Genomic DNA, 22,221 nt, shown 5'->3' on the forward strand with positions numbered 1-22,221 from the left:
AAGTTTTACAATGAAACAAAATATGGAGTAGATGTAGTGGATCAGATGGCACGAAAATATACCACACGAACATGCACAAGGAGATGGTCTGTTCATGCATTTGAAAATGCCTTAGACTTTGCGGGTATAAATGCATGGATAATATTCAAGGAGATTACCCACCAAAAAATGTCACGCAAGGCATTTTTGTAAACGCTTGTGAGAGAGTTGAGTGGTCCTTATGTCACAGATAGGGAAAAGGGTTCCACGTCCCAAGTTTCTACATGCTCAGAAGTGATGGTTCAAACAAAATTTTGCCAGATCAAAGAAAAGTGCAAGAAAAATAGATCTGTCGGAAATTGTAAGACTTGTGGTAAGTCTCTGTGTGGGCAATGTACTGCCATAAATCAAAGGCAATGCCTAAAATGCGAAACACCAAATGTTTAGAAGGTGAATTCTGCGCCATATTTTCATTTTTATGCTCCTCCACCTACATTTTCTCTGCTTTTTGTTCTTCAGTTGTTGTTTATATGTGTGCACTTGAATAAAAAAAAAATGTTTGAAAAACGTCTATTATAATTATTGTTATTTTCTGTACAAAAATAAGAAAAGCAGAAAAAAAACAATCAAAAGCATTACTGTTGGATCTCACAATAATAATACATTACAAAAAATATAATTATTAATAAATAACCACAAATGAAACTCTAAAAATAAACGAAAACAAGCAAGGAGTCAAAATGACTCCTTTCAGTAGTTCTAGGCGGGGTCACGAGTCCAGTAGTCCTAGTGTTAATGACATCCTTAGACCTTTGATCGGCAAAAATGTGGTTGTGTATTTGGATGACATTTTGATTTATTCGCCGGATCTGGAGTCTCATTGGCGGAGCGTGCGTGAGGTATTACAGTTATTAATGGACAATTCGCTTTTTGCTAAGCTGGAGAAATGTGAGTTCGCTGTACAGAGAATTAGTTTTTTGGGCTACATTATCTCCAGTGAAGGTTTTGAGATGGACCCGGTGAAGGTTCAGGCTGTGCAGGAATGGCCTAGGCCTATTGGTTTGAAATCGATACAGAGGTTTTTGGGTTTCGCCAATTATTACAGAAAATTCATAAAAATTTTTCTATTATTGTCAAACCGCTGACCGATCTCACCAGGAAAGGTGCTGATGCGGTTCAGTGGTCTTCTGAGGCCATTGAAGCTTTTGTGTATCTCAAGGAGAGGTTCACCTCTGCTCCCATCCTTATGCAGCCTGATGTGACTAAGCCGTTTTTGGTTGAGGTTGATGCTTCCTCTGTGGGGGTTGGCGCAGTATTGTCTCAGGATAACGGGGATGGAGTACATCCCTGTGCCTTTTTTTCAAAAAAATTTTCTGAGACTGAACTTAATTACGATATTGGTAATCGGGAATTATTGGCTATTAAACTCGCATTTGAACACTGGCGTCATCTCTTGGAAGGTGTGGAATTTCCCATTCAGGTTTTCACTGATCATAAAAATCTGATCTATCTTGATGCTGCCAAGCGCTTGAATGCCCATCAGGCTAGGTGGGCACTTTTTTTCTCGCGGTTTAATTTTTCCGTTACTTACATCCCGGGTACCAAGAATGTTAAAGCGGATGCTTTGTCTCGCAGCTTTTCTCCCATGGTCGGTGTTGAGGAGGAAGAGGAGAGCATTTTACAAGAAGGTGTTGTGATAGCTGCTTTGGACTCCGTTTTGGAGGATGAGATTCTTAAAGCTCAGGAGAATGCCCCATCTAACACTCCCCATGGGAGGTTGTTTGTGCCTGAGACCTTTAGGAGAGATTTGTTTGTTGAGTGTCATGAGTCTCGGTTGGCAGGTCATCCCGGAATCTCTGAGACCAAGAGACTTGTGGGGCGCAGTTTTTGGTGGCCTGGATGGCAGAAGGAAGTCATTAAGTGGGTGCGCCAATGTATTGTGTGCGCTAGATCCAAGTCTTCGCATGCTCATGCTGCAGGGTTGCTTTGCCCTCTGGAGGTTCCTAGTGCACCTTGGACACATCTGGCTATGGACTTTATTACTGACCTTCCTCCCTCTGAGGGTTTCACGGTCATCTGGGTGGTCGTGGACCGTTTTAGCAAGATGTGTCACTTGGTTCCCTTCATCAAACTGCCCTGCGCTAAGACACTCGCTAAGGCCTTTGTCAAGGAGATTGTCAGACTACATGGTGTTCCTACTGACATTGTTTCTGATAGGGGACCTCAGTTCGTGGCTCGTTTTTGGCGTGCCTTTTGTGACAGGTTGGGAGTCCATTTGTCGTTTTCATCCGGATATCATCCTGAGTCTAATGGCCAGACAGAAAGGAAGAATCAGGATGTTGAGCAGTTCTTGCGTTGTTTTGTGGCAGACAATCAAGAGGGGTGGTCTGAGTTTCTGCCACTTGCTGAATTTGCTCTTAACAACCATACATCCTCTTCTGCTGGGTGTTCGCCTTTTTTTTGTTGTTCTGGGAGACATCCGTCTTTTGGGTCATTTTCCAAATTGGTTTCGGCTGTGCCTGAGGAGGAGAGTTTTTCCAGTGATTTGGAGAGAGTTTGGACGGATGTGCGTGGTAATCTTCAGGAGGCTAACAAAAAATCTAAGAGGTACTTTGATAGGAAACGGCAAGAGGTTTTGTTTGCTGTTGGTGACATGGTTTGGTTGTCCTCTAAGAATCTGCGATTGAGGATTCCTTCTAAAAAATTGAGTCCCAAGTTCGTAGGGCCCTTTAAGGTACTTCAGATAGTTAACCAATCTGCTGTTAGGCTGGAGGTTCCTATGTCCTGGAGGATTAATCCGGTGTTTCATGTTTCTCTGTTGAAAAAAGCTGATGTGTCGGATGGTGACGCCTCTGCCACTGTTCCTCCGGTGGTGGAGGACGGGGAATATGAAATTTCCCGCATCCTAAATTCTAGACGGTATAGAGGGAGTTTGCAGTATCTCGTCGCTTGGAAGGATTTCGGACCTGAGGGTAACTCATGGGTGAGGGCGGATGATGTTTCTGCTTCCAGACTTGTCAGAGCGCTTCACAGGAGGTTTCCTGATAAGCCCGGTCCTAGGTGATCCGGAGGATCCTCTTAGAAGAGGGGGTACTGTTACAACTCTCCTGTTAGGTTTTTTTTAAGTTTGCTGGTCACATGACCATTTTGCCTATTTAATCCGGCTCCGCCCTCCTGGCTTTGCTGGACTTCATTTGTATTTACTACTGTTGAGCTAGCTTGTAACTCTATTGCCGTTCCCTGTTAGTTTTTGCTAGGTCCTCTGACCTCTTCGCTTTTTGTTGTGTGTTTGTCTTTGACTGCTTCTATTTCTGCTAGGAGGTGTCCAACTAAATCCCAGTCCTTAGATCTTGTAGGGATCCCTCCCCCACATCTATAGGTCTGCGTTCAGACTAGCCGAGGACTTTAGCGGGTCTGATCGCAGGATCAGGTTCCCCGTTACATCGTAGGGATCTAGTTTAGTTCTATTGTAGGGACAGATCTCCTGCCTTTCCTTAGTCTCTTAAGCAGATCATAACAGTAGTTATATTCTTGCACATAGGAGCAGTATTATAGTAGTTATATTCTTGTATATAGGAGCAGTATTATAGTAGTTATATTCTTGTACATAGGGGGCAGTATTATAGTAGTTATATTCTTGTATATAGGGGCAGTATTATAGTAGATATATTCTTGTACATAGGAGCAGTATTATAGTAGCCATATTCTTGTACATAGGGGGTAGTATTATAGTAGCCATATTCTTGTACATAGGGGGTAGTATTATAGTAGCCATATTCTTGTACATAGGGGGCAGTATTATAGTAGTTATATTCTTGCACATAGGGGCAGTATTATAGTAGTTATATTCTTGTACATAGGAGCAGTATTATAGTAGTTATATTCTTGCACATAGGGGCAGTATTATAGTAGTTATATTCTTGTACATAGGGGCAGTATTATAGTAGTTATATTCTTGTACATAGGGGCAGTATTATAGTAGTTATATTCTTGTACATAGGGGCAGTATTATAGTAGTTATATTCTTGCACATAGGAGCAGTATTATAGTAGTTATATTCTAGTACATAGGAGCAGTATTATAGTAGTTATATTCCTGTACACAGGAGCAGTATTATAGTAGTTATATTCCTGTACATAGGAGCAGTTTTATAGTAGTTATATTCTTATACATAGGAGCAGTATTATAGTAGTTATATTCTTGTACATAGGGGGTAGTATTATAGTAGTTATATTCTTGTACATAGGAGCAGTATTATAGTAGTTATATTCTTGTACATAGGGTGCAGTATTATAGTGGTTATATTCTTGTACGTAAGAGCAGTTTTATAGTAGTTATATTCCTGTAAATAGGAGCAGTATTATAGTAGTTATATTCCTTTAAATAGGAGCAGTATTATAGTAGTTATATTCCTGTACATAGGAGCAGTATGATAGTAGTCATATTCTTGTATATAGGAGCAGTATTATAGTAGTTATATTCTTGTACATAGGAGCAGTTATATAGTAGTTATATTCTTGTACATAGGGGCAGTGTTATAGTAGTTATATTCTTGTACATAGGAGCAGTATTATAGTAGTTATATTCTTTTATATAGGAGCAGTATTATAGTGGTTATATTCTTGTACATAGGAGCACTATTATAGTGGTTATATTCTTGTACATAGGGGGCAGTATTATAGTAGTTATATTCTTGTACATAGGAGCAGTATTATAGTAGTTATATTCTTGTACATAGGGGCAGTGTTATAGTAGTTATATTCTTGTACACAGGGGCAGTATTATAGTAGGTATAGTCTTGTACATAGGAGCAGTATTATAGTAGTTATATTCTTATACATAGGGGCAGTATTATAGTAGTTATATTCTTGTACATAGGAGCAGTATTATAGTAGTTATATTCTTGTACATAGGAGCAGTATTATAGTAGTTATATTCTTGTACATAGGAGCAGTATTATAGTAGTTATATTCTTGTACATAGGAGCAGTATTATAGTTATATTCTTGTACATAGGAGCAGTATTATAGTAGTTATATTCTTGTACATAGGAGCAGTATTATAGTAGTTATATTCTTGTACATAGGAGCAGTATTATAGTAGTTATATTCTTGTACATAGGAGCAGTATTATAGTAGTTATATTCTTGTACATAGGAGCAGTATTATAGTAGTTATATTCTTGTATATAGGGGCAGTATTATAGTAGTTATATTCTTGTATATAGGGACAGTATTATAGTAGTTATATTCTTGTACATAGGAGCAGTATTATAGTAGTTATATTCTTGTACATAGGAGCAGTATTATAGTAGTTATATTCTTGTACATAGGGGCAGTATTATAGTAGTTATATTCTTGTACATAGGGGCAGTATTATAGTAGTTATATTCTTGTACATAGGAGCAGTATTATAGTAGTTATATTCTTGTACATAGGGGCAGTATTAGAGTAGTTATATTCTTGTACATAGGGGCCGTATTAGAGTAGTTATATTCTTGTACATAGGGGCAGTATTATAGTAGTTATATTCTTGTACATAGGGGCAGTATTATAGTAGTTATATTCATGTACATAGGGGCAGTATTATAGTAGTTATATTCTTGTACATAGGAGCAGTATTATAGTAGTTATATTCTTGTACATAGGGGCAGTATTATAGTAGTTATATTCTTGTACATAGGAGCAGTATTATAGTAGTTATATTCTTGTACATAGGAGCAGTATTATAGTAGTTATATTCATGTACATAGGGGCAGTATTATAGTAGTTATATTCTTGTACATAGGAGCAGTATTATAGTAGTTATATTCTTGTACATAGGAGCAGTATTATAGTAGTTATATTCTTGTACATATGGGGCAGTGTTATAGTAGTTATATTCTTGTACATAGGAGCAGTATTATAGTAGTTATATTCTTGTATATAGGGGCAGTATTATAGTAGTTATATTCTTGTACATAGGGGACAGTATTATAGTAGTTATATTCTTGTACATAGGAGTAGTATTATAGTAGTTATATTCTTGTACATAGGAGCAGTATTATAGTAGTTATATTCTTGTACATAGGAGCAGTATTATAGTAGTTATATTCTTGTACATAGGAGCAGTATTATAGTAGTTATATTCTTGTACATAGGGGCAGTATTATAGTAGTTATATTCTTGTACATAGGGGCAGTATTAGAGTAGTCATATTCTTGTACATAGGGGCAGTATTATAGTAGATATATTCTTGTACATAGGGGCAGTATTATAGTAGTTATATTCATGTACATAGGGGCAGTATTAGAGTAGTTATATTCTTGTACATAGGGGCAGTATTAGAGTAGTTATATTCTTGTACATAGGGGCAGTATTAGAGTAGTTATATTCTCGTACATAGGGGCAGTATTATAGTAGTTATATTCTCGTACATAGGGGCAGTATTATAGTAGTTATATTCTCGTACATAGGGGCAGTATTATAGTAGTTATATTCTCGTACATAGGAGCAGTATTATAGTAGTTATATTCTCGTACATAGGAGCAGTATTATAGTAGTTATATTCTTGTACATAGGAGCAGTATTATAGTAGTTATATTCTTGTACATAGGAGCAGTATTATAGTAGTTATATTCTTGTACATAGGGGCAGTATTATAGTAGTTATATTCTTGTACATAGGAGCAGTATTATAGTAGTTATATTCTTGTACATAGGGGCAGTATTATAGTAGTTATATTCTTGTACATAGGGGCAGTATTATAGTAGTTATATTCTTGTACATAGGAGCAGTATTATAGTAGTTATATTCTTGTACATAGGGGCAGTATTATAGTAGTTATATTCTTGTACATAGGGGCAGTATTAGAGTAGTTATATTCTTGTACATAGGGGCAGTATTATAGTAGTTATATTCTTGTACATAGGGGCAGTATTATAGTAGTTATATTCTTGTACATAGGGGCAGTATTATAGTAGTTATATTCTTGTACATAGGGAGCAGTATTATAGTAGTTATATTCTTGTACATAGGGGCATTGTTATAGTAGTTATATTCTTGTACACAGGTGCAGTATTATAGTAGATATATTCTTGTACATAGGGGCAGTATTATAGTAGTTATATTCTTGTACATAGGAGCAGTATTATAGTAGTTATATTCTTGTACATATGGGGCAGTGTTATAGTAGTTATATTCTTGTACATAGGAGCAGTGTTATAGTAGTTATATTCTTGTACATATGGGGCAGTGTTATAGTAGTTATATTCTTGTACATATGGGGCAGTATTATAGTAGTTATATTCTTGTACATAGGGGCAGTATTATAGTAGTTATATTCTTGTACATAGGGGCAGTATTATAGTAGTTATATTCTTGTACATATGGGGCAGTATTATAGTAGTTATATTCTTGTACATAGGGGCATTGTTATAGTAGTTATATTCTTGTACATAGGAGCAGTGTTATAGTAGTTATATTCTTGTACATATGGGGCAGTATTATAGTAGTTATATTCTTGTACATAGGGGCAGTATTATAGTAGTTATATTCTTGTACATAGGGGCAGTATTATAGTAGTTATATTCTTGTACATAGGGGCAGTATTATAGTAGTTATATTCTTGTACATATGGGGCAGTATTATAGTAGTTATATTCTTGTACATAGGGGCATTGTTATAGTAGTTATATTCTTGTACACAGGTGCAGTATTATAGTAGTTATATTCTTGTACATATGGGGCAGTGTTATAGTAGTTATATTCTTGTACATAGGAGCAGTGTTATAGTAGTTATATTCTTGTACATATGGGGCAGTATTATAGTAGTTATATTCTTGTACATAGGGGCAGTATTATAGTAGTTATATTCTTGTACATAGGGGCAGTATTATAGTAGTTATATTCTTGTACATATGGGGCAGTATTATAGTAGTTATATTCTTGTACATAGGGGCATTGTTATAGTAGTTATATTCTTGTACACAGGTGCAGTATTATAGTAGATATATTCTTGTACATAGGGGCAGTATTATAGTAGTTATATTCTTGGACATAGGGGGCAGCATTATAGTAGTTATATTCTTGTACATAGGAGCAGTATTATAGTACTTATATTCTTGTACATAGGTGCAGTATTATAGTACTTATATTCTTGTACATAGGTGCAGTATTATAGTAGTTATATTCTTGTACATAGGAGCAGTATTATAGTAGTTATATTCTTGTACATAGGGGCAGTATTATAGTAGTTATACTCTTGTACATAGGGGCAGTATTATAGTAGTTATATTCTTGTACATAGGAGCAGTATTATAGTAGTTATATTCTTGTACATAGGGGCAGTATTATAGTAGTTATATTCTTGTACATAGGGGCAGTATTATAGTAGTTATATTCTTGTACATAGGGGCAGTATTATAGTAGTTATATTCTTGTACATAGGGAGCAGTATTATAGTAGTTATATTCTTGTACATAGGGAGCAGTATTATAGTAGTTATATTCTTGTACATAGGGGCATTGTTATAGTAGTTATATTCTTGTACACAGGTGCAGTATTATAGTAGATATATTCTTGTACATAGGGGCAGTATTATAGTAGTTATATTCTTGTACATAGGAGCAGTATTATAGTAGTTATATTCTTGTACATATGGGGCAGTGTTATAGTAGTTATATTCTTGTACATAGGAGCAGTGTTATAGTAGTTATATTCTTGTACATATGGGGCAGTATTATAGTAGTTATATTCTTGTACATAGGGGCAGTATTATAGTAGTTATATTCTTGTACATAGGAGCAGTATTATAGTAGTTATATTCTTGTACATATGGGGCAGTATTATAGTAGTTATATTCTTGTACATAGGGGCAGTATTATAGTAGTTATATTCTTGTACACAGAGAGCAGTATTATAGTAGTTATATTCTTGTACATAGGAGCAGTATTATAGTAGTTATATTCTTGCACATAGGAGCAGTATTATAGTAGTTATATTCTTGTATATAGGGGCAGTATTATAGTAGTTATATTCTTGTACATAGGGGCAGTATTATAGTAGTTATATTCTTGTACATAGGGGGCAGTATTATAGTAGTTATATTCTTGTACATAGGAGCAGTATTATAGTAGTTATATTCTTGTACATAGGAGCAGTATTATAGTAGTTATATTCTTGTACATATGGGGCAGTATTATAGTAGTTATATTCTTGTACATATGGGGCAGTATTATAGTAGTTATATTCTTGTACATATGGGGCAGTATTATAGTAGTTATATTCTTGTACATAGGGGGCAGTGTTATAGTAGTTATATTCTTGTACACAGGTGCAGTATTATAGTAGTTATATTCTTGTACATAGGAGCAGTATTATAGTAGTTATATTCTTGCACATAGGAGCAGTATTATAGTAGTTATATTCTTGTATATAGGGGCAGTATTATAGTAGTTATATTCTTGTACATAGGGGCAGTATTATAGTAGTTATATTCTTGTACATAGGGGGCAGTATTATAGTAGTTATATTCTTGTACATAGGAGCAGTATTATAGTAGTTATATTCTTGTACATATGGGGCAGTATTATAGTAGTTATATTCTTGTACATAGGGGGTAGTATTATAGTAGTTATATTCTTGTACATAGGGGGCAATGTTATAGTAGTTATATTCTTGTACACAGGTGCAGTATTATAGTAGTTATATTCTTGTACATAGGAGCAGTATTATAGTAGTTATATTCTTGTACATATGGGGCAGTGTTATAGTAGTTATATTCTTGTACATAGGAGCAGTATTATAGTAGTTATATTCTTGTACATATGGGGCAGTGTTATAGTAGTTATATTCTTGTACATAGGAGCAGTATTATAGTAGTTATATTCTTGTACATATGGGGCAGTGTTATAGTAGTTATATTCTTGTACATAGGAGCAGTATTATAGTAGTTATATTCTTGTACATAGGGTGCAGTATTATAGTAGTTATATTCTTGTACATAGGGGGCAGTATTATAGTAGTTATATTCTTGTACATAGGGGCAGTATTATAGTAGTTATATTCTTGTACATAGGGTGCAGTATTATAGTAATTATATTCTTGTACATAGGAGCAGTATTATAGTAGTTATATTCTTGTACATAGGGGGCAGTATTATAGTAGTTATATTCTTGTACATAGGGGGCAGTATTATAGTAGTTATATTCTTGTACATAGGGGGCAGTATTATAGTAGTTATATTCTTGTACATAGGGGGCAGTATTATAGTAGTTATATTCTTGTACATAGGGGGCAGTATTATAGTAGTTATATTCTTGTACATAGGAGCAGTATTATAGTAGTTATATTCTTGGACATAGGGGCAGTGTTATAGTAGTTATATTCTTGTACACAGGTGCAGTATTATAGTAGATATATTCTTGTACATAGGGGGCAGTATTATAGTAGTTATATTCTTGTACATAGGAGCAGTATTATAGTAGTTATATTCTTGTACATAGGGAGTAGTATTATAGTAGTTATGTTCTTGTACATAGGAGCAGTATTATAGTAGTTATATTCTTGTACATAGGGAGTAGTATTATAGTAGTTATGTTCTTGTACATAGGAGCAGTATTATAGTAGTTATATTCTTGTACATATGGAGCAGTGTTATAGTAGTTATATTCTTGTACATAGGAGCAGTATTATAGTAGTTATATTCTTGTACATAGGGGGCAGTATTATAGTAGATATATTCTTGTACATAGGGGGCAGTATTATAGTAGTTATATTCTTGTACATAGGAGCAGTATTATAGTAGTTATATTCTTGTACATAGGGAGCAGTATTATAGTAGTTATATTCTTGTACATGGGGGCAGTATTATAGTAGTTATATTCTTATATATAGGGGGCAGTATTATAGTAGTTATATTGTTGTACATAGGGAGCAGTATTATAGTAGTTATATTCTTGTACATAGGAGCAGTATTATAGTAGTTATATTCTTGTACATAGGGGGCAGTATTATAGTAGTTATATTCTTGTACATAGGGAGCAGTATTATAGTAGTTATATTCTTGTACATAGGGAGCAGTATTATAGTAGTTATATTCTTGTACATAGGGAGCAGTATTATAGTAGTTATATTCTTGTACATAGGGAGCAGTATTATAGTAGTTATATTCTTGTACATAGGGGCAGTATTATAGTAGTTATATTCTTGTACATAAGGGCAGTATTATAGTAGTTATATTCTTGTACATAAGGGCAGTATTATAGTAGTTATATTCTTGTACATAGGGGAGCAGTATTATAGTAGTTATATTCTTGTACATAGGAGCAGTATTATAGTAGTTATATTCTTGTACATAGGAGCAGTATTATAGTAGTTATATTCTTGTACATAGGGGGCAGTATTATAGTAGTTATATTCTTGTACATAGGAGCAGTATTATAGTAGTTATATTCTTGTACACAGGTGCAGTATTATAGTAGATATATTCTTGTACATAGGGGGCAGTATTATAGTAGTTATATTCTTGTACATAGGAGCAGTATTATAGTAGTTATATTCTTGTACATAGGGGGCAGTATTATAGTAGTTATATTCTTGTACATAGGGGGCAGTATTATAGTAGTTCCTCACCCCACTGGCGGTACGGATGGGCTTCGCCTTTAACTTTGGCACAAGGACTTTGCGGTACTGTGGAGGGACAGCAGCGATGATGTCCACGAGCCGCGGCTGAGCGGACAGACCGTATTTGGCGGATGTTTTGGTCTTCAACCTGCATTGAAAAAAAAAAAACATTGAGCGTTGGATGGAGAGGCACACATCGAGTCCTCCAGGAAACGAGGAGGTTTGTTGTTTTTTTTCTTTAATTATCTGAGACGGCTGAACTCCACATCGTCAGCCTCGGAGTAGCTGCGGGGATAAACACAGAGTACCGACGAGACGTTCTGCACACAAATCCAATTACACAGCACGACGTTGCGCCTTCATCAAACGCGCGGCACTTTGAACATGCGCCTCCTGATAGCCCGGCTCCCAGCTCCAGCTGTTCCAGTAATACAGGCGACCACGGCACTTCCCAAGGTGGCACAAATTGCTATTTACAAAAGTTTCAGAGGAGGAGAGCGGAGGAGGCGTCAGAAGAAAAGAAAATAGCACGCGTGCGCCAGCGAGGGCAGAGAAAATATCACCGCCACGTCTCGCCCTGGAGAGGACCTCCATATGGCATCTGATCGGTCAATATTTAATCGCCGAAAAGTTAAAAAGTAAACGAGCGCAAACATGTGATGTGATCCGCAGCGCGCTTTCCCCCTGAAATACTCTGTGCTGCTGGATATACTGCAGAGGGTAGCCAAAAGTTTATACCCTACCTAACTTTTTACGCCATTCAGAAATATGTAATGTCACGGGAAGAAGGGCGAAAAGTTGTAAAAGCTCCTGGAGGACTGTGCACCAACACGTACTACATGGCTGCTCATCGATACTATTATCTTTCCTCAGTAACAATGGTGGACGATACGGTTTTAAAATATATCAGATGTTAAGTAGAAGAACATACTTGGTTTTGAGGCCATTTAATAATGGAATTTAGATGAATTTGGTGGAAGCGGAAAAAAAAAAAAAAAAGTTATATTATATTCGCAATAACTATGGCGTCATCTGCTGGTGAAAGATAGGAAATAACGAAAAAAAAAAAAAAGTAATGATACAAGCACCATCTGCTGGCGAAAGAGGGGAATTCATAAAAAGCGTATAATATGAGAGGCGCCATCTGCTGGTGAAAGATAGAAAATAGCAATAAAATACTGTATGTAATGGTACAAGCGCCATCTGCTGGCTAAAAATGAGACATAACAAATATGGAGGAAAGGAAGCAAATATTCTGGATTACTAGATTGGAAAAGAAAAAAAAAAAAAACTTTACATGTCTGAAATGGTTAAAGAATCAATCAAATAAGTTTATTAACCTCTTAAAATACTAAGCCTATTTTTTTTTTTTTTACTACACCGCACCCTGACAAAAGTTATAACTTTTCTGTCACTGTAGCCGATATAAGGAAAAAGCCTCAAGTGTGGCTTGGAATAGATCACTCTGTGTGTAATGACTCTATAGAATATAGGAGCTTCACTTTTTGGATTGAAAAACTGAAATAAATTAACTTTTTGATGATATTCTAATTTAGTGAGATGCACCTGTATAAGAAAATGACAGAAGGATTATAGTAAGGACACATAATTGTGGCCACTTTTTTACTTGAATCCTTCTTTGTTTTTTGCGCTCTCTTCAGTGCACTGACCGCTGAGAACACTTCCAGAGAGAGGAGGATCCTTCCGTGCACTGATCCAGGGCCAGGATGAGGTGTAGGCAGAGTAGGCACCTGCCGAGGGCGCTACCTCTTGACTCATGAGGGGACTGTGGTGCCTCTACTGTATATAGGGCTACAGTGGGCATACTGTATATGGGGGGGGTATGCAACGCTGTGGTGACCTTCATAATGTATGGGGGGTATAGTGTGAGAAGGGGGCACAGTATGGATATGGGGAGGGGGCAGTGTGAAATGGGGGCACAGTATGGAGAGAGATTTTCATGGCGGGGGCACAGTGTGGAGATATAGAGAGCGTAACGGAAAACTAGAGAGGGGACAGCCAGGGTATAGGCTGTGGTTCATAATGGCAGACAGTGCGGAGGCCATATACCATAGGAGGCTTATTTAGGAGATAGTACGCACAGATATTTTTATTCAGGAGCATTATAATCACACTGGTTTTTTTTTAAGGGCACAATGTGGGGATGTGCTGCAGAGACGGCTGTGGATGTGAAAAGTAATCATGGAGTCTGGACAAGATGGAGAAGAAAAGAAAGAGAACGACTCCAAATCAAAGAAGAAGTCACCTATAAGGTTCATGTATGTAAATGTTTATTTGTGATATTGACTAATTCTCATCACTACTGTGGATCCAGTATGGTCCACAGTCTGATGATGACTGACAACTTCCAGTATCTCCTTACCATTGTTATGGACATACTAGGAGTTTAAAATTCAGGCGATACAAATGTATATGTGGCGGACCTGACATTGCAATTGATCGCTATACTAAGCTTTGTTTTCGTAGTCAAGTACTGGAGACATATTCATGCAGTGATGATGATTTTGGATTCATATTCATGTACTCATGGTGGTTCTGGTAACGTTTTCATGTACTGATGATGTTCTGGTGACGTATTCATGTACTGATGGTGATTAGAGTGATCTATTTATTTAGTGATGATGGTCTGGTGTCAAATTCATCTATTACTGATGATGATTTTGGTTTCATATAAGGATGATAGTTCTGATGATGAATACATCCCCAGAACCATCATTACATCATCAAAGCCATTAGAAGTACGTGAAAACAGAACCAGAACAACCATCACTACATGTATACGTCACCAGAAGCACTATCACAACAGGAATACGGCCCCAGAATCACCATCAGTTTTGTCGCAAGCTGTATTTTTTGCATGTCAGACACAAACACACACACACACACACACACACACACACACACACACACTCTTCACATCTTGAAGGTCCCGTGGGCTCCTTCTATTATCTCTGAGCTTTAGTTTCTTCCATATATTTTCTTTAGGATTCAGGTCCGGTGATCGGCTCGGCCATTCTAGCAACTTTATTTTCTCTCTGAAACCAATTGAGAGTTTCCTTGGCTGTGTGTTTGGGATCATTGTCTTGCTGTCCACCTTCGTTTCATCTTCATCATCCTGGTAGATGGCAGCAGATTTTTTATCAGGATTGAAGTTTGCCAGTGCCGTAGGCTGAAAAACAGCCCCACACCATGATGTTCCCACCTTCACACTTCACTGTTGGCATGGTGTTTTTGGGGTGATATGCAGTGCCCTTTGGCCTCCAAACATTGTGTGTATTCTGGCCTCCAAAGAGTTCAATTTTGGTTTCATCTGACCAGATTATATTCTCCCAGTATTTTACAGGCTTGTCTAAATGTTGTTGAGCAACAAACTTTAAATGCACTTGAACATGCTTTTTGTTCAGCAATAGAGTCTTGCGTGGTGAGCGCGCCTACAGGCCATGGAGGTTGCGTGGTGAGCGCGCCTACAGGCCATGGAGGTTGCGTGGTGAGCGCGCCTACAGGCCATGGAGGTTGCGTGGTGAGCGCGCCTACAGGCCATGGAGGTTGCGTGGTGAGCGCGCCTACAGGCCATGGAGGTTGTGTGGTGAGCGTGCATACAGGCCATGGAGGTTGTGTGGTGAGCGTGCATACAGGCCATGGAGGTTGTGTGGTGAGCGTGCATACAGGCCATGGAGGTTGTGTGGTGAGCGTGCATACAGGCCATGGAGGTTGCGTGGTGAGCGTGCATACAGGCCATGGAGGTTGCGTGGTGAGCGTGCATACAGGCCATGGAGGTTGCATGGTGAGCATGCATACAGGCCATGGAGGTTGTGTGGTGAGCGTGCATACAGGCCATGGAGGTTGTGTGGGCAGCGTGCATACAGGTCATGGAGGTTGCATGGTGAGCGTGAGTACAGGTCATGGAGGTTGTGTGGTGAGCGTGCATACAGGCCATAGAGATTGTGTGGTGAGCGTGCATACAGGCCATGGAGGTTGAGTGCATTACTTATAGTTTTCTTTGATACAGTTGTACCCACTGAGGTCTTTCTGTAGATCTCCACAGGTGTCCTTTGGCTCTTGGAGAATGCTTCTGATAATTCTTTTCACTTCTCTGTCTGAAATCTTGCGGGGAGCACCTGGTCGTGTTTATGGTGAAATTATGTTCTTTCCATTTCCGGATTATGGCCCCAGCAGCGCTCACTGGAGCCTTCAGTAGTTTAGAAATTCTTCCGTAACCAATGCCATCAGGATTAGTGTTGAGCGAGTATGTTCTATTCACCGAGTATGCTCGGGCCGAGCTCGGAGTATTTACAGCTGCTCGGTGATATGGTTGAATCGCTCCCGTTTGCATGATTTGCAACTGTTTGACAGTTTTATTACATGTGAGGAATATGTAAGAAATAGCTTTATTACATGTGAGGGATGTCTATCAAACAGTTGCAAATCATGCACACGGGAGCGATTCAACCATATCACCGAGCAGCTATAAATACTCGGAGCTCGGCCCGAGCATACTCGGACAGAACATACTCGCTCAACACTAATCGGGATGTTTTGCAGCAATAAGGTTGTGAAAGTCTTGAGACAGCTCACTGGTTTTCCCCATCATGAGATGTTTCTTGTGTGGTACCTTGGTAATGAGACACCTTTTTATCGGCCATCAGATGAACCAGCAGATATTATTTGTCACTAAGTGGCAGGATTGCTTTCTAATTACTGATAGATCGCAGCCGGTGTCAGGACTCTCCATGTTTTTTTGCTCTTCTCTTTCTTCATGTGATCAATACTTTTTCCCTGCGTCATTTCTCATTATTACACAGAATTTATGGATCTCTGGTGATTTCTTTCCTGTGCAGATTAGATGGGCTGTTACCAACATCTGGTGAGAAATTGACGTCATTACCATTTGTGCCCACATTTGCTGTTTCTGAGCTTCAGACGTTTCTACATCATTTACTGACCATTTATAGGACCGAGTTCACACCTGGTCTCGGCTCGCTTATACCTGAAGCTCTTTATCCTGTGGGTGTAATGTGGATCCCGGGCACCGCTGTGACCGTGTGTTGTCCCGTGATGCGGAGTCTCGCACATTAGTTATTTCTTGTACCTTCTATGATCGTTCTCCCGTCACTTTCTTGCCCTCATTTCTTATATTTATTTACTTTTTTGACAGTTTTTGACGTACAACGGTCCGGGGTCGAGGACCGAAACCTCAAGATCTGACCTCAGAGATTTTCTCGGTTAACAAAAATAAAATTTACAAAACTTCTCCTAATTGTGACAGTGAGAAAACACATCGCACATAGACGTCCTCCTCCCACAGACGCACCGTCCTCCCCGGCCGCCTCCCCCTCCTCCCGCAGACGCACCGGCCTCCCCCTCCTCCCGCAGACGCACCGGCCTCCCCCTCCTCCCGCAGACGCACCGGCCTCCCCGGCCTCCTCCTCCTCCCGCAGACGCACCGGCCTCCCCGGCCTCCTCCTCCCCCCGCAGACGCACCGGCCTCCCCGTCCTCCCCCTCCCGCAGACGCACCCGTCCTCCCCCTCCCGCAGACGCACCCGTCCTCCCCCTCCCGCAGACGCACCCGTCCTCCCCCTCCCGCAGACGCACCGTCCTCCCCGGCCTCCTCCCCCCCCCTCCTGCAGACGCACCCGTCCTCCCCCTCCCGCAGACGCACCCGTCCTCCCCCTCCCGCAGACGCACCGTCCTCCCCGGCCTCCTCCCCCCCCCTCCTGCAGACGCACCGTCCTCCCCGGCCTCCTCCCCCCGCTCCTGCAGACGCACCGTCCTCCCCGGCCTCCTCCCCCCGCTCCTGCAGACGCACCGTCCTCCCCGGCCTCCTCCCCCCGCTCCTGCAGACGCACCGTCCTCCCCGGCCTCCTCCTTCCGCTCCTGCAGACGCACCGTCCTCCCCGGCCTCCTTCTCCCGCAGACGCACCGTCCTCCCCGGCCTCCTCCTCCCGCTCCTGCAGACGCACCGTCCTCCCCCTCCCGCTCCTGCAGACGCACCGTCCTCCCCGGCCTCCTCCTCCCGCTCCTGCAGACGCACCGTCCTCCCCGGCCTCCTCCTCCCGCTCCTGCAGACGCACCGTCCTCCCCGGCCTCCTCCTCCCGCTCCTGCAGACGCACCGTCCTCCCGCTCCTGCAGACGCACCGTCCTTCCCGGCCTCCTCCTCCCGCTCCTGCAGACGCACCGTCCTCCCCGGCCTCCTCCTCCCGCTCCTGCAGACGCACCGTCCTCCCCGGCCTCCTCCTCCCGCTCCTGCAGACGCACCGTCCTCCCCGGCCTCCTCCTCCCGCTCCTGCAGACGCACCGTCCTCCCCGGCCTCCTCCTCCCGCTCCTGCAGACGCACCGTCCTCCCCGGCCTCCTCCTCCCGCTCCTGCAGACGCACCGTCCTCCCCGGCCTCCTCCTCCCGCTCCTGCAGACGCACCGTCCTCCCCGGCCTCCTCCTCCCGCTCCTGCAGACGCACCGTCCTCCCCGGCCTCCTCCTCCCGCTCCTGCAGACGCACCGTCCTCCCCGGCCTCCTCCTCCCGCTCCTGCAGACGCACCGTCCTCCCCGGCCTCCTCCTCCCGCTCCTGCAGACGCACCGTCCTCCCCGGCCTCCTCCTCCCGCTCCTGCAGACGCACCGTCCTCCCCGGCCTCCTCCTCCCGCTCCTGCAGACGCACCGTCCTCCCCGGCCTCCTCCTCCCGCTCCTGCAGACGCACCGTCCTCCCCGGCCTCCTCCTCCCGCTCCTGCAGACGCACCGTCCTCCCCGGCCTCCTCCTCCCGCTCCTGCAGACGCACCGTCCTCCCCGGCCTCCTCCTCCCGCTCCTGCAGACGCACCGTCCTCCCCGGCCTCCTCCTCCCGCTCCTGCAGACGCACCGTCCTCCCCGGCCTCCTCCTCCCGCTCCTGCAGACGCACCGTCCTCCCCGGCCTCCTCCTCCCGCTCCTGCAGACGCACCGTCCTCCCCGGCCTCCTCCTCCCGCTCCTGCAGACGCACCGTCCTCCCCGGCCTCCTCCTCCCGCTCCTGCAGACGCACCGTCCTCCCCGGCCTCCTCCTCCCGCTCCTGCAGACGCACCGTCCTCCCCGGCCTCCTCCTCCCGCTCCTGCAGACGCACCGTCCTCCCCGGCCTCCTCCTCCCGCTCCTGCAGACGCACCGTCCTCCCCGGCCTCCTCCTCCCGCTCCTGCAGACGCACCGTCCTCCCCGGCCTCCTCCTCCCGCTCCTGCAGACGCACCGTCCTCCCCGGCCTCCTCCTCCCGCTCCTGCAGACGCACCGTCCTCCCCGGCCTCCTCCTCCCGCTCCTGCAGACGCACCGTCCTCCCCGGCCTCCTCCTCCCGCTCCTGCAGACGCACCGTCCTCCCCGGCCTCCTCCTCCCGCTCCTGCAGACGCACCGTCCTCCCCGGCCTCCTCCTCCCGCTCCTGCAGACGCACCGTCCTCCCCGGCCTCCTCCTCCCGCTCCTGCAGACGCACCGTCCTCCCCGGCCTCCTCCTCCCGCTCCTGCAGACGCACCGTCCTCCCCGGCCTCCTCCTCCCGCTCCTGCAGACGCACCGTCCTCCCCGGCCTCCTCCTCCCGCTCCTGCAGACGCACCGTCCTCCCCGGCCTCCTCCTCCCGCTCCTGCAGACGCACCGTCCTCCCCGGCCTCCTCCTCCCGCTCCTGCAGACGCACCGTCCTCCCCGGCCTCCTCCTCCCGCTCCTGCAGACGCACCGTCCTCCCCGGCCTCCTCCTCCCGCTCCTGCAGACGCACCGTCCTCCCCGGCCTCCTCCTCCCGCTCCTGCAGACGCACCGTCCTCCCCGGCCTCCTCCTCCCGCTCCTGCAGACGCACCGTCCTCCCCGGCCTCCTCCTCCCGCTCCTGCAGACGCACCGTCCTCCCCGGCCTCCTCCTCCCGCTCCTGCAGACGCACCGTCCTCCCCGGCCTCCTCCTCCCGCTCCTGCAGACGCACCGTCCTCCCCGGCCTCCTCCCCCCGCTCCTGCAGACGCACCGTCCTCCCCGGCCTCCTCCCCCCGCTCCTGCAGACGCACCGTCCTCCCCGGCCTCCTCCCCCCGCTCCTGCAGACGCACCGTCCTCCCCGGCCTCCTCCTCCCGCTCCTGCAGACGCACCGTCCTCCCCGGCCTCCTCCTCCCGCTCCTGCAGACGCACCGTCCTCCCCGGCCTCCTCCTCCCGCTCCTGCAGACGCACCGTCCTCCCCGGCCTCCTCCTCCCGCTCCTGCAGACGCACCGTCCTCCCCGGCCTCCTCCTCCCGCTCCTGCAGACGCACCGTCCTCCCCGGCCTCCTCCTCCCGCTCCTGCAGACGCACCGTCCTCCCCGGCCTCCTCCTCCCCCTCCTGCAGACGCACCGTCCTCCCCGGCCTCCTCCTCCCCCTCCTGCAGACGCACCGTCCTCCCCGGCCTCCTCCTCCCCCTCCTGCAGACGCACCGTCCTCCCCGGCCTCCTCCTCCCCCTCCTGCAGACGCACCGTCCTCCCCGGCCTCCTCCTCCCCCTTCTGCAGACGCACCGTCCTCCCCGGCCGCCTCCTCCCCCTACGGCAGATGCACCGTCCTCCCTGACCTCCTCATCCTGCAGACGCACCGTCCTCCCCGGCCGCCTCCTCCCCCTACGTCAGATGCACCGTCCTCCCTGACCTCCTCATCCTGCAGACGCACTGGCCTCTCCAGCCTCCACACTCAGCGCGGTCCTTACTTGTTCAGGTTTACGTCCTTCCCTTGCTCGTGAGCCTCCAGCAGTTGCTTGATGACGTCGGTGATGGTCATCATCATCAGCTCGGCGCGGCTGACGTCTCCTGTGCGGGGGGACGATACAAAACCATGAGACGAGAACAGTAATGAGACCCCCGGCCTGTGGGCCGAGAGGAGACGGAGAGGAGGGTCTGACACTGATCTGTCACATTCTCATTTACATCCAGTACTAGGCCGGGGCAGATCACAGTGGAGGGTTTGTTACAATGTATCAGGTGCAGAGAAACCTCTATGAGCTGAACACACATCTATTCCCTGTCCAGGTGGTTTGTTACAATGTGTCAGTGCAGGTAATATGTATCAGTACGAGCTCTAGAAGCTTACACGGCAGCTGGGGACCAATAAAAGACCTCCATAGCCACCATCTTGGTTGTCTTGTGAAGCCCCCGGCATATGAGACTGGGATTAGTGCTATATACTGGAGCAGTGGATCATATAGAACAAGTGAGTGAGGTTCAAGGACAGAGGGGCTGAACAAAAAAGTAAATTAAAAAAAATAGCTTAAAAAAAAGTTACAAATTAAAGTCTCGACGCTTTTCTCCATTTGAAGAGTAAAAATTAAAAAAATATATCTATTTCCAGTATAAACTGCATCCGAAAAAGACCGAGCCAACAATATATGACATTATCTGACCCCTAAGGTAAATGTCATGAAGATATTAAAAAAAAAATGTTTAAAATTTTTTAATGAAAATTACTTTTTTTTTTCCCCCTCTCCCCCAAATTATGCACAGCTCCACTGATGGAAAAACTTTAAGGAGTTAATGGCTGCACTGGTTTTTAGGCCCCTGAAAAGTAAAAGAAGTTGTAAAACTACAACTCCCAGCAAGCCCTGCCAGCCTCTGACGATGGGGGCTGAGGTGCGACATCCTCTGGACCAGGAATATACACTGATATGTCCGGCACAGGCGGTAACGCGGCTGTTCTCCCGGCTCTCACCTGTTTTTTTCTTGGGCTTCATCTCCGGGTGATGCTGGTGTACTCACTGCCCACGAGTGCCGCTGTCAGGCCGAGCAATCAGGCGGCTTCCGGACTGTACGGAGCGCGGAGAGGGACACAGCCAGCGCAGGCGGTGACGTCATACCCACGTGAGCAGACTCCTGTATAGGAACTGCTAAGGCTGGAGGCGGTGATGAGGGCAGTGACCACCAGAGGTCGCAGTGTTAGTGTGGATAATACAGCAGTATAGTGTATGTCTCCATGTGATGATGGGGGTGGTAGTCTGCATCCTTCTGTATGAGACCAATGATTTTTGGGTTTTTAGATATTTAGTTATTTATTTTTTTACTGTTTGATCGTTTGTTTTAACCCCTTCATCGCCTGGCGATTTTCTTTTTCTTTTTTTTTTTTTTCATTTTTTTGCTCCCCTTATTCCCAGAGCGATAACTTTTTTATTTTTTCCGTCCCCATAGCCGTATGACGGCATGTTGTACAGGACAAGTTGTACTTTTAAGTGGCTTTATTCATTTTATCATGTGATGCGCTGGAAAGCAGGAAAAAAATTCCTACTGCACTAAACTTGCAAAAAAAAAAAAAAAGTGCAATGCCACAATTGGTTTTTGGAGTTTTTTTTTATTTGCCATGCTCACTATATAGTAAAACAGACCTGTAATATGATTCTACGGGTCAGTACGAGTTCACAGATACCAAACATGTAAAGTTTATTTTTATTTAAGTGGTGAAAAAAAATTCAGAAACTTGTAAAAAAAGAAAAAAAAAAATTTTGCTTTTGTTGCCATTTTTCGAGACCCGTAAAGTCTCCATTTTTCAGGATCTGGGGCCGGGTGATGGCTTATAGTTTCCGTCCTGAGCTGACTGTTTTATTGATACCATTTTGAGATAGATACATTGTTTCCATTGCCCGATATTGCATTTCATTTTAT

General features: G+C 44.0%; 1 protein-coding gene across 1 annotated transcript in view; it reads right to left on the reverse strand.

Annotated features, from left to right (window-relative positions):
* Window positions 1-21,425, reverse strand: part of ELP3 (elongator acetyltransferase complex subunit 3) — a 260,655-nt gene extending 239,230 nt beyond the window's left edge. The window contains exons 1-3 of the mRNA XM_073673871.1: window positions 21,278-21,425; window positions 20,283-20,382; window positions 11,589-11,727 (exon numbers count right to left, since the gene is read on the reverse strand). Of these exons, the coding sequence (XP_073529972.1) occupies window positions 11,589-11,727; window positions 20,283-20,382; window positions 21,278-21,299 (261 nt within the window). The 5' untranslated portion in view covers window positions 21,300-21,425. The remainder of the gene's footprint in view (window positions 1-11,588; window positions 11,728-20,282; window positions 20,383-21,277) is intronic.
* Window positions 21,426-22,221: the final 796 nt, after the last annotated feature.

Source organism: Phyllobates terribilis, unplaced genomic scaffold (assembly GCF_046119375.1).
Source record: "Phyllobates terribilis strain yellow unplaced genomic scaffold, ASM4611937v1 Scaffold_3__8_contigs__length_932513732, whole genome shotgun sequence".
Classification (NCBI taxonomy): Eukaryota; Metazoa; Chordata; class Amphibia; order Anura; family Dendrobatidae; genus Phyllobates; species Phyllobates terribilis.